At 47.1% G+C, this 12,838-nt stretch overlaps 1 protein-coding gene across 1 annotated transcript in view; it reads left to right on the plus strand.

The window, feature by feature from the left end:
• Window positions 1-12,838, plus strand: part of UPP1 (uridine phosphorylase 1) — a 258,292-nt gene that overhangs the window by 215,783 nt on the left and 29,671 nt on the right. The window contains exon 7 of the mRNA XM_030209480.1: window positions 4,780-4,926. Within this exon, the coding sequence (XP_030065340.1) occupies window positions 4,780-4,926 (147 nt within the window). The remainder of the gene's footprint in view (window positions 1-4,779; window positions 4,927-12,838) is intronic.

The raw sequence follows: 12,838 nt of genomic DNA on the forward strand, positions 1-12,838 counted from the left end.
GGGGTGGAGGAGGGAAATCGGCAGTGGTGCGTATAAGGCTATGTCCTGGTGCATGGCTTCATTTTGTTGTATGCTGCAGCCAAGTCACGGGGGTAGTGGCGCGAGTCAGTCAGGAAGGGAAGGGAAGCTTGTGGTTCCTCTGAGCTGCCACATACTGAGGAAGGCAGCAGCTGGGAGGAAATGTTAGTAGCATGAGGCACCTTTGGTGCATAGGCGCTATTTGTTCTGAAAATCTGGGGGGGCGACTGCTCACCCCCCCCCCCCCCCCCCCCCCCATTATGCCACTGAGCACCTGTTATTAATTAAAAAGACTAACTGTTCTCTTCAGGGCTCTGAATGGGCTGGGTCCTAGTTCTATGGCAGAAAAATTGCTGTTTTGAGCCCATGGAGGGAGCAGGAAAATGTGCCTTCTTGTCTGTCTGTGGAACAGTGTGTTGAAGGGAGATCACTGATTTTTTTGCTATGTTTAGAAAATGTTTGATGTTGCTGATTTTTTTTTTTTTTTTGCAGAGTGGTATCAGCAATGGTACCTGACATTTTGGCAGGATGGAACACTGCTCTGGGAAACTAGATGTTCATCTGAAACTGGATGCAAAGGGTTTGATGTTAACAAGTTGTGATTTTAGAAAGTACATTATGGGACTCATTTTCACGGGTTACTATGGTACTTTGTATATCTAACTACTTTGAAAATGAGCCCCATATATGTAACTTTGTAAGTCTAAGTGTTTTGAAAATATGCCTCTATGGGCGGAAGGAGGGATTATAGAGGGAGAAGGATTTAGGATGTAACCATTCTGGTTGCTGTTTTTTCGGCAGTATTTATACTACTTATGATTTCAATTGATGATGACTTGGTATATTTATATATTGTTTGTCAGGTTTGTCACTACCTCATTTTATTTATTTATTTATTTATTTTTATTATAGTTTCAAAATTTTACATTACAAGAAAATCTTGCTTCAGAAAAACAGACAAGATAATGTTATGTAGAATTACATCTTCCACTTGAATACAGTAATACAAAGTTCCAATAATTGTCTTTTTTATATCACAAAAGAAAACTTTAAAGAGGGGGCGTGCTTAAGATTAATGGGGTTAAATCTAAAAAAAAGAAAAAATTGTAACAGTAGATAGGCTTAGCACGTTTTTCCATCCATCAATAATATAACTCAATCAGTTAGGGGATAACCAAAGGAAATTATGCTTTCCTAGAATCAAGAAAAACTCTTAACTGCTCTGGCTGAATGAAGATATATTTTAAACCCTAATATTTAATAGTGCATTTACTAGGATAATTCAGAAAGAAGGAAGCACCCAAATCTTGTGTCTCCTTTCTCATAGTCAAAAACAGCTTTCTAACTTCTTGTGTCTGTTTTGTAACATCTTGAAAAATGCGTACAATTTTACCACAGAATAATTCATTCATTTTGCGAAAATATATTTTTTTAACTGCATCTACATCCTGCTGAAAAACAAATTGAACCACTAGAGTCATTCTTTCTGATTTTTCGGATAGAGTAGTTTCAAACAGGTCGGATACATTTAGAACTGTTTGCGGCTCATTAGTTGCAGGAATATCGGTAAGTTTATTTCTTATATAGTAGATTTTATTTATTGGAGGTAACAGGTCTGAGGAAAATTGTAAGACTTCAACCAAGTATTTTTTAAATGCATCCAAAGGTAGAATTCCATTTTCTCTCGGGAAATTCAATATGCGCAAATTTAGTCTCCGATTATAATTTTCAATTTGGTTGATCTTTCTAGTTATTATATTTTTATCTTTTATTAACTCTGAAGATAAATCTTGTAGCTTCTTCACATCCTGATTAAGCTTCGTTGTTTGAGTAGCAAATTCCTTTTTAATGTCAGCCAAAGACACAGAGAAATTGTTCATCGTACTTACTAAAGAGGAAAGTTCCTTAGTAGATTTCTCAACGGTAACCGCCAACTGCTGGAGAACTATCCAGACGTTTTCCAGCGACACTGTCCCAGGAGCAGTTCTTACTTGCTTCCAGTCAATGCTCGGGCCCTCTGGTCTTTGCATCTCGTCGGGTTGTGCCTTACCAGCGCCTTCGAACAGGGCCCCAGTAATAACCACTTCGGTCTCAAGGGGTCCCTTCTGGCTTTGGCGTCCTTCCGGATGGGGCGGTGGATCGAGTACCGGAGAAGATAGCGTGACATCTAGGCCCAAATCCTCCAGGATTTCCCCTTCCTGGAGGACTGCTGGGCTCCTCTCGGTATTTTGGGTGGAGGTTCGCGAGATGAACCGCTCTATCGAGGCCTGATGCGGAGAGGAAGTCCGGGTTGTCGAGGCTTGCCCCCGGACTATACCCTTTCTTTTGGTATGTGGCATAACTTAGAAGATACACTTTTTTCCAAGCGCCGATTTTCGGAGCGGTGCAGAGCTCGGTCAGCTACGTGCCGCCATCTTGACACGCCCCCGCACCTCCCACTCCCTCATTTTATAACAGGTCACTTACATTTACATGCCTATTGTGTATGTAAATTTATAGAATACCACCAATCTATCTATCTATCTATCTGTACTGCTCTGAAAAGCCAGAACACAGTAACTTGAATTTTGGTCAAAATTAAGCTAACTTACCAAATGGCCTGTAGTTACTGTTTATTTCTTAATATGGAAGCCATTTAACATTTGGATGCATTTTCAAGCCTTTAGTGAAAAGTCCAAAGTACAGTATCTCTTGATAAGTGAGAGATATGTTAAGCCAGACCACAGTACTGTATTAGTTTTGGTCAAGAATTACTGTCTTGCTCCGCCAAAGGATGAGCAGCTTGCTGGTGTGAGCCCTTGGATCCGGCGGAGTGAACCCCTCCTTCTCCAGAGGACAGCCGACCCACCCCCACTCTTCGCCTGGGAAGGCCACCGTTCCCTGGAAGTTGAGCCTCCAGGTGCGGGCAGCCTACAGGGCTTCTGGAACAGGGGGCGGACAGGCCCCGCAAACAGCGCGGCTCTGGATTCCCGGAAGTCAACTGGTCCGAGGTCCCGGGGAACTGGCGCGCTGGCGTGGAGGACAGCGGTGGCAGAGGCAGGCAGCGGTCTAGAAGAGTCAGTAGCAGGCAAGGGTCAAGGTAAGCAGCGGTCAAGAGGAGTCAGTAGCAGACGATGGTCAAGGCAGTCAGCGGGCAAGAGGAGTCAGTAGCAGGCATGGGTCAAGGCAGGCAGCGGTCAAGATGAGTCAGTAGCAGGCGATGGTCGAGGCAGGCAATATCCGATAGCAAGGTACAGAGTTCCATCCAACGATGCGGAGCTCTCAGAAACGAGAAGCCGAAGCACTGGCTAGGAGGAGTGGTGCTCCTTAAGTAGTCCTCCTCATTAGCGTGGGGCCCCAGCTGGTGCTTCCTGCGGTTGAGTCTTCAGGTAACCAATCCGAGGTGACGCTAGTCACCGCTTCCCCTGCTTGCTCCCGCAACCGGAAGAGACGCCGGCTATCCTCCGCCGGCGCCATGTTGCAGGGGTTCCATCCCGGAAGTGGAAAGCCGGCCATCGGCAGCAACGAGGTGAGAACAACCGGCGATCCTCTGTAGCCGGACTGAAGACAATGGCCGCCTCTCCCCACTGGCCGGCGATAGCCGGCCACCGGAGGACCTGCGGCAAAGGCCGGCCATCCATGGCGGGCCCGGGCCCACTGGCACCAGCGGCGAGCAGGTGAGTGTTGGTCCCGGCGGAAGACGGGACACCTACAGTTCCCTTGTCAACCTTGCTTCCATGGTGATTCCTTACACATCTTCTTGCACCTTACATTCAATAACAGATAACAGGCTACTTCTCCCACACCCCTCAACAGCTAGATGGGAATTCACCAGATCTAGTGCATTCTATTTTATTTCACTAGCACTATGGAATTTGTTACCACAGTACCTTCATCTTGAAACGTCTTACACATCCTTTCATGCTGTACTAAAGACCTACCTGTTTCAGCAGGCTTTCCATATTTAGGTTTGGGTTGATTCTGCAACAGGAGGCCAGGGATGGGTTTAGCTGTGTGAATTGTTTATTTATTTATGTTGCATTTGTATCCCACATTTTCCCACCTTTTTGCAGGCTCAGTGTGGCTTTTAGTATGCCGTAGTGGCGATCGCCATTTCCGGAATGAGAAATACAAAGTGGTATTGTATTAAGTTCATAAATGGTAAAGTAAATTATAGAGTAAATTAGATAATCAGTTTATTTCCAGCGTGAGAAATAAGGTGGTAGTGTGTTAACATTCGTTAGTGACAGAGTGACTGAAGCAGTCAGGTATAGAGAGTTCAGTTTTGTCTAGTTCTGGAGGTGGGGGGGGGAGGCACATTTTGGTCTGCTGCCCTGCCGTTTGCCTGTCCTGCTCGTTCTTCCCCTCATGTCCTGCATGCTCCTTTTAGTGAAATTGAGCATGCTCAGTTTCACTAAAAGGAGTGTGCCGGACGTGAGGGGGAAAGCGAGCAGGACAGGCAAACGGCGGTGCCGCTGGATGAAGGCTTCAGCTGGCGGAGGTTGGGGACCCCGCCAGCAAAACCAGGGGCCCAGAAGAAATTTGAGGGGGCCTGGGCCCCCGTGGCCCCATGTAGCTACGTCACTGGCCGACCTGCCTCCCAAGGGCTGAATATGGAACATACATCTGGTCATTTATATGTTTGTAATCCACTGAATACTCTCAGAGAAATAATGGGCGTTTAGTGTGAATGAATGTACACCTTTTCCCTAAGCATTCCATTAGCTAGAATAAAAGTTTTTAAGAACACTTAAAAGTTGTATTTCTGTTTTGCTGAAATAGGTCAGGCTCGCCTTGATGGTGCTTTCTGCTTTTATACGGAAGAAGAGAAGCTGCATTATTTACAGGCAGCCCATGAAGCAGGAGTCAGAAATATTGAGATGGAGTCCTCTGTTTTTGCTGCTATGTGTAATCTTGGTGGTCTCCGAGGTATGTATGTGCTTCCTAGCTATTTCACAATTTTTGGTCTACCCAAGCACCCCCTAATGTGGTTGCCAAACTGTTCTGTTTATTTCCTGCATGTTTTCTATAATACTGGTACAGAAAGGTTTATAGTGTACTGAAGCTCAGGTAGCAATGGAAAAAGATATGGTGATTTTTCAGAAAAATCCAACTTCTAGAAATAAAAGTTAAAGATAAAGGGGCTGATATTTAAAACCCTGGCCTCAGTGCATAAATAATGATTGTATATTCAGCACCAGTATAAGCATGGAGAGTGGTGAGTGAGTAGTGGTAATACTCAGTCCACTATCTGGAAAGCTATCCCACCTTTTTGCTGCCCTAAAGTTATCTGGATATCCCCTAATACTCCGAGGACAAGCAGGCTGCTTGTTCTCACATGTGGGTCGACGTCCGCGGCGGCCCAGGAATTGGCAAAAATATTTTGCAAGCAAAATAAAAACCAAAGTCTTTCGAGAGAGTTCCGTTGCCAGGGCAGCACAAACAACTTTCAGCCCGCAGCGTGAGTGTGCCTCTTCACAGGGTCGGTCTTAGCAAGTGCGGGGCCCTATGCAGACCAATTTGGTGGGGGCCCCCATCCTAGCCCCGCCCAACAGTAGCCCTGCCCCACCCTAGCTCCGCCCCCACCCTAGCTCCACCCCATTGATAAGATTATTCCATTTTTAGAACATTTTTTTAATTATGAAATTTCAAATAAAGACAAATGAAGCTAAACTTGTACAAAAAAAAACTGATTGAAATAATAAGCACAATGCTATCATGAAACCTCCCCTCCCCAGAAATTATTCAGTTCAAGTCCACTACAATTAGTAGTTCCAATTCTCATAACAAAGGAGAATAAAGGAAAAATATTAAGAAAAGATTCAGTACTTTCAAATTCCCCTATTACTCTGTAACCCATATATGCAATAAAATAAAAATGAAATGAAAAGATATACAATAAAATAAAGTGATGTGTAAAATATAATGTACAATATAAAAACATATAGACCACCAAGGTATTAAAATTGTTTTAAAATATATACCACAACTCTCTGACTCAAGAAGACTCCGACTCTGTATGTCATCCATAATTGTCTGACAACACACAGAAAAAAAATAAGTAAAAATAAAATAGTCACAATTAATACCTTATACACCAATATACCAGCCATACGGAAAATGCAGGCCGTGAACAATATGAAGCTAACAAGGGATCATAATATCACAATTCTCATGTAGAGCCACAAAACACCCTTTTAGAGGTAGTGTGTCATGATTTAGGCTCTACACCCTTTCTGATTTTTGGTGCCACCTTAGTAAGGCCAACACACAATCTCTCCACTGCAAAACACTATACACAAACTTGTGCAAAAACACACTCATAACCTTAACAAACCATCGATGGGGCCTGCTTGAAATGTGGTAAGATGGGGGTTCAGCTAGGCCATATGTTTTGGCACTGTGCAAAAATAGCAAAGTTCTGGAGGAGCCTCCTACAACATATATCCCTTATGTGGAGGGCAACATGGTGTTGTGAGCCACAATTGCTGTTTGGCATTCCGGGATTGGCGTCCCCGATCCCAGCTGGTTATAGAGGATTTACAAATCGGGCAACAACTGTAGCGAAGAAAGTAATACTAACATAGTGGATTACAAATAAAACACCCACAGTTCATCAATGGAGATGCCAAATGGTTTGTCTCATGAGGTTTGAGAGACGGCTGGTGGATCAGAAAGGAACCTTTAAAGAATCAGATTTTTGTAAGATATGGACTCCATTTTGGTTGACATTGCCTCCGGCAGTAAAAGGACCTATACTAAATTTTTGATGTATACAATAACATAAATAAGAGTTTGCATTATGTAAGTAGAGTGAATACACAGATGTTTAAGTATCATAGATGAATAAGGAGAAGAGAGGAATGTATTTGGGTTGGGGGGGGGGGGAAGGGAAGGAAGAGGGGGGTAGGAGGGCGGGAGGAGGTTAGGTATAGTTTGTAAGATTGTATTGATGTTTGAAGTTTGATTCCAGATTCCTATGTTTCTGGATACTGTACTGTATTATACACTCAATGACTGATAGCATCATCAATAAAAATTTATTTACAACAATAACCTTAACAAACCATAAACAGCACTAATTCCAAGGACAGGACAAGCTACAACCTTATGTGTGGCGTGGAAAGGCAACTGTAATTACACCGGGCTCTAAAACACCAGTGCACAACCTAGTGAAAAAAAAAAACAAAAATGGCTGCAAACTATATGCTAGCAGAATACTGCACCTTCCTTGATCACACCTGAAAAACACATGAAGGCAAAATACTGAACTGGAAAGTTACCTCAAGAAGTCAGACTCAGCATGCAGCAATACTACAAAAACTGAAACTTACATGAAAAATATCACAGATGCACATTTCCAAAAACTGACATATTCCAATTAATAAATCCTGTAAATAAACTGTTGCTTTCTTCCTCAAAAACTCAAAGCAGTTATTACAATCACACAAGCAAAAACATTTTCTATTGTTAGTTGTCTTGTGACTTATGAAACGCCACCAACAAAAATCTTAAATAAATAAATAACCACTGACTTGAACTTTTATTATGCATTAAAAAGTTTGGTTTAGAGGCTCTGCTTTGTAGAAGACCTGGGTTTGACTCCAGTCTCCAGAGACCAGAGCTAACTTAGCTAAGCTTCTAACACACACCTAAGCACACAGGGTTCCAGAAAGAACTTGATGTCTGTCTCAACCAAAAGTCTAGCAGCTAGAATCATCAATCATTCGTACCTTCCTTGCCCGAATCACTCTGGGCAAACGGCGGCGGTGGGGTCTGGTCAGTGGGGTGTGGGTTGCTCCACTTGAGTCTTTCTTCAGTTCTTCTTGACTTGCACTTCGGATGGCACAGACAGGCAGCACTTCAAGAACACTCCCCAATCGACGATGGCTCACCGAGGCTCCGAGTCCGACCACGCTCCAGCTCCTTTTCTCTTCCCGCTCAATGACTCCCGCCCCACCCGCCCTCGCGGAAACTGGAAATACCATCAGAAGGAAGCGGGACATTGAGCAGGAAGGCGGAAGGGAAAAGCTGGGAGCCGTTCGTCGTGCCTGCTGCTGGCTGTCTGTGTCGGGGCCGGGCCGGGCCATCAGCATCGAGTTCTGCACTTCTGTCGCGTTGTGCTGCGCTGCTGCTGGGACTGGGAAGCGGGAGCTGACGGCGGGCTGAGCGGGGGGTGGGCTGTGTGGGCACGGTGGCAGCGGGAGGCAGCGGAGGCGGAGCGAATCGGCGCAAGCGGATCATGATTGATGATGATGATCCCCCATCATGCATGCGGTCGGAGCGAGGGAGAGGCAGAGTTGAGGCGCGCCGTGCGGGGCCCCCTTTAGCGCGGGGCCCTATACGGTCGCCTCTGCCTAAGACCGGCCCTGCCTCTTCAGTTCTTTTTTCTCTGCGGTGAGGTGCGGTTTGTTTTTCTAATCACTCCTCTCAGGCTCAGGAAGAACTTCTGTGCTACAAGTTCGGCTTCTTTCCTTTTTTGATTTGTTAGTTTCCTGTATTTTCTTTTCCTTTTTTCCCTGTTAAAGTTTCCTTTCTTTTTTGACGCGGCAGGCCTTTTCCCCTTTTTTTTTTGTGCTTTTTCTTTTTTGGCACAATCATGTCATTTGATTTCGCCGAAGCCATTTTTCCCTCCATGTGATCGAAGACACCCAGCGGCTTCAAACATTGTACTCGATGCAACCGGACCATCTCAGGTACAGATACCCACGCCAGGTGTATCCAGTGCCTTGGGCCCAACCATAGCCCAGCCACTTGTAGTCTGTGTCTTCGTATGAAGAAACAGACCCAAGCATCTTGAGAGGCCCAACGAGAGAAGGTTTTTGGGGCTCGGTTCGGTCCTTCGACGTCGACATCGGTACAGAGGTTGGTGTCAGCGGTGTCGACATCGACAGGAACATCGAGGAGAGAGGTAATGGCTGCTGAGAGACCAACTCGCGCTGGGAGCAGTGAGGCGTTGAGTGGGTCTCCACCTGCCTCGAGGCCTCCTGTTATGCGCCGAGGAGACGCGAGGATTCCACGTCCTCCTTGGTACCGAGGAGTCTCGATGATGGGCGTTGAGTGAAGGCTGAGAAGCACCGTCATTGTTCTCCTTCGACGCATGGTACCGGGAGCTCCAGGGCATCGAGAGAGTTGGCACCCGAGAAGCGTCGGCGCTGAGAGGACCGCTCCCCCTCGGTACAGGAGGTGCTGATGCGTTGGTCTCTTGGCAGCCCGGTACCTGCTCCCGAGCCTCCACGGATTCTGACACCGCCTGTTCCACCACCCCCGCAGCCTTCTCAGATGGCAGCTCTCGACGAGCGTATCCAGGCCTTATTTCCAGAACTTCTGGACAATCAGCTTCGGTGTTGGGGGTGCTTGCGCCTTCTGTGCCATCGGCTGCAGCGGAGTCTGGCCCTTCTCCTGTGGTGAGGTCTCCGACGGCGGTGCTGCCTGCGGCATCGGTGCCGGCTGCCACCCAGGTCGACTTCCCTTCAACATCGGTGGAGGGAGCTTCGCCGCAGTCGGATCGGGTGTCGACTTCTCGACATTGCCACAGAGGACATCGTTACTCGGCGTTGAGGCAGGCCCAGTGTCGAAGTACCTTGACACAGATTGTTTCCGACACTGAGCAGGGAGCGCTCATGGGAATCGAAGGAAGATCCCAGGTACTTCTCTTCTGATGAGTTCTTTGGGATTCCGTCTGACCCTTCCCCTCCACTGGAAAGAAGACTATCTCCAACCGAGAGTTTGCCTTTTTCCTCCTTTGTCCGAGAAATGGCTACGGCTATTCCCTTCCCTCTGGAGGTTAAGGATGAGCCCAGGACTGAGATGCTCGAGGTCCTGGATTATTCTTCTCCACCTAAAGAGGCTGTGCCAGTCCCTCTGCATAAGGTACTGAAGGAAGTCCTTATGCGAAACTGGTTGGTCCCTCTGTCTGGCCCTGTGGTTCCCAAGAAAGCTGAATCCCAATACCGGATCCACGGTGAACCTGGATTGTTGAGGTCCCAATTACCCCACAATTCCATGGTGGTGGATTCCGCTCTCAAGAGAGCTAGGAGTACTAGAGAATATGCTTCGGCGCCCCCAAGCAGAGAAGCTAGGACTCTTGACTCTTTTGGGTGGAAGATGTATTAGGTCACTATGCTCGCTGCCAAGATCCAGTCATACCAGCTCTTCATGAGCGTACACCTGCGGGACTCGATACGTCAACTGTCCAGCTTGGTTGAGACACTCCCTAAGGAGCTGGCTCAGCCTTTTTGCCAGGTGGTGACTATTCAGGTGCTAGAACTACTGGGGTTCGTGATCAATTATTCCAAGACCCATCTCACCCCAGTTCAAAAATTGGAATTCATTGGAGCACTGTTGAACACAAAAACAGCTCAAGCTTATCTTTCCGAGGTGAGGGCAGACAGCCTCTTGTCCCTGGTATCCATGGTTCGGCAGATGTTGAGACTTCTGGGGCATATGGCCTCCACGGTTCATGTGACTCCCATGGCACGTCTACACCTGAGATCAGCTCAATGGACCCTAGCTTCCCAGTTGTATCAAGCTGCGGGAAGTCTAGAGGATGTGATCCAACTGTCCACCGACTTTCGGAATTCCTTGCAATGGTGCACGATTCAATCCAGTTTGACCCTGGGACGTCCATTCCAAATTCCTCAGCCACAAAAAGTGCATCCCTCCTGGGGAGGGGAGCTCACGTAGATGGACTTCACACTCAAGGAGCTTGGTTCTTTCAGGAAAAAGGTCTTCAGATCAATCTCCTCGCGAGCGATCTGCAACGCTCTAAAGGCTTTCAGAGACCAGCTGTGCAACCAAATCATATTGATTCAGACAGACAATCAGGTTGCCATGTATTACACCAACAAGCAGGGGGGCACCAGATCTCACCCTCTGTGTCAGGAAGCCGTCCAGATGTGGCTTTGGGCATGCCGTCACGGCATGTTTCTCCAAGCCACTTATCTGGCAGGCTTAAACAACAGTCTGGCCGACAGGCTGAGCAGGGTAATGCAACCTCACGAGTGGTCACTGAACATGGGTGTAGTCCGTAAGATCTTCCGAGCATGGGGCACCCCCTCAATGGATCTTTTCATCACTCAGGTCAAACACAAGGTCCCTCAGTTCTGTTCCAGGCTTCAGGCCCACGACAGACTAGCATCAGATACCTTTCTCCTGCATTGGGGAACAGGCCTTCTTTATGCGTATCCTCCCATACATCTAATAGGGAAGACTTTGCTGAAACTCAAACAAGATTGCAGAACCATGATTCTGATAGCTCCTTTCCGGCCGTGCCAGATTTGGTTCCCTCTTCTTCTTAGCAAAGAAGAAATATTGCAGAGTTGGTGCTAGAAAGATTCCAGGGGGGGTGTCCTTGAGACAGCTCACTTTCGAGCGAAACATGCATGTCGGACAATAGAACCCCTGAGTCCAACTGAAAAAAAGGATTTAATAAGATAATTTATATATTGAAAGTTTTTCATAAAAGTTTAGAAAGGCATTAGAGTGGACCAATGAAGAAGCAGATGTTGTTTACATTGCCATGAAAACTTGTTTTGCTGGCGATGAACATTGCTGAGGCCTCTATTAGTTTTGGTCATCCGACTACTTCTTTGGGAGAATTGCGCCTGGGCATGTGCCCAAGGCAGAATCCTTCCTCAGAATTGTTTGACAGGTCTGGCTGTTAAAAAGAAGCCTGGAGGTCCGATGCACCTCCAGCCCTCCTAACCACCACCCCCCCCGGACAGAGGCCCTGGTGGTCTATTGCCCCCTGACCCCCCCCCATGCCTTGAGATGATGGAGGAGGGAGTAGCACTCCCTTCTTCCACTGCCACCTCCAGAATGGCGGCATGCTGCCCTGCCTAGTGCATCCTGGGATGCGCTGGGCGGGGCTTCTCTACCATGTAAGGGAGAAGGGATGCACTTGGCAGGGCAGTGCGCTGCCATTTTGGAGGTGACACCGTATCTCAAGGTATTGGGGGGGTTCAGGGGCACTTGAACACGAGGGAGGGAGGGAGGGTGGGGGTGGAGTTGCCCACTGGACCACCATTGACTTTTTTAGTGTCCACCGGACCTCCATCCCCCTATGCCCTTATGTCAGGGGAGGGCAGGGGGCTTGGGGAGGCACTAGGCCATCAGGGCTTTTAGCTATTGGGGAGTCCGGAGGTCCACTGGACCCCTAGGACTGATGGTGGCAGCCCAACCTGACAGTGACAGCCCGGGCTGCCTGGCTTGGATGGGAGGGGGTTGGGGTTAATTAGAGAGGGGAGCCTTAACCCTAACGCCAGCACCTAAACAACATAGGGTTAAGGTGCTATTCCGCCCGTATGATCCTCTGATCAGACTCTGACAAGTTCTTTGATCATACAGGTGGAATACCGCCGAGCTCATTTAAATCTAATTTAATGAGCTTTGCAGTATTCCCTGGCACACTCTTTGTTGTGAGGGAAAGTAGGAGTGGGAGATGAAGAAACCACTGGTTCAACTAATCCACTTTATTCTTCAAACGTATGAAAGGACTCGACACGGCAGCCGTGTTTCAGCATACACGATACCTGCCTCTGGAGTCTACAAAAACAAATAATGTACACTCGTGTACAAAGAATAAAAAACAAATAAATAAATTACAAATACAAATGTGGAACAACATGAAAACAAACATTAAAGAAGATATAAGGAGGAGGAAGTGACGTCACCAAGCGGTATGGCTGTTTAAAGACTACGCTCTTGGTCACACATGGTATTCTTTGGCATTTCCCCCACATCTAGTGACATCCAGTGTTTGCCTCGAGTGGGAGAATATTGCTTGGTGGTAGAGAAGTTGCTTGGCGATGAGCTTGTCTCAATACGCCTTTGCCGGCGA

This window comes from Microcaecilia unicolor, chromosome 1 (assembly GCF_901765095.1).
Source record: "Microcaecilia unicolor chromosome 1, aMicUni1.1, whole genome shotgun sequence".
Classification (NCBI taxonomy): domain Eukaryota; kingdom Metazoa; phylum Chordata; class Amphibia; order Gymnophiona; family Siphonopidae; genus Microcaecilia; species Microcaecilia unicolor.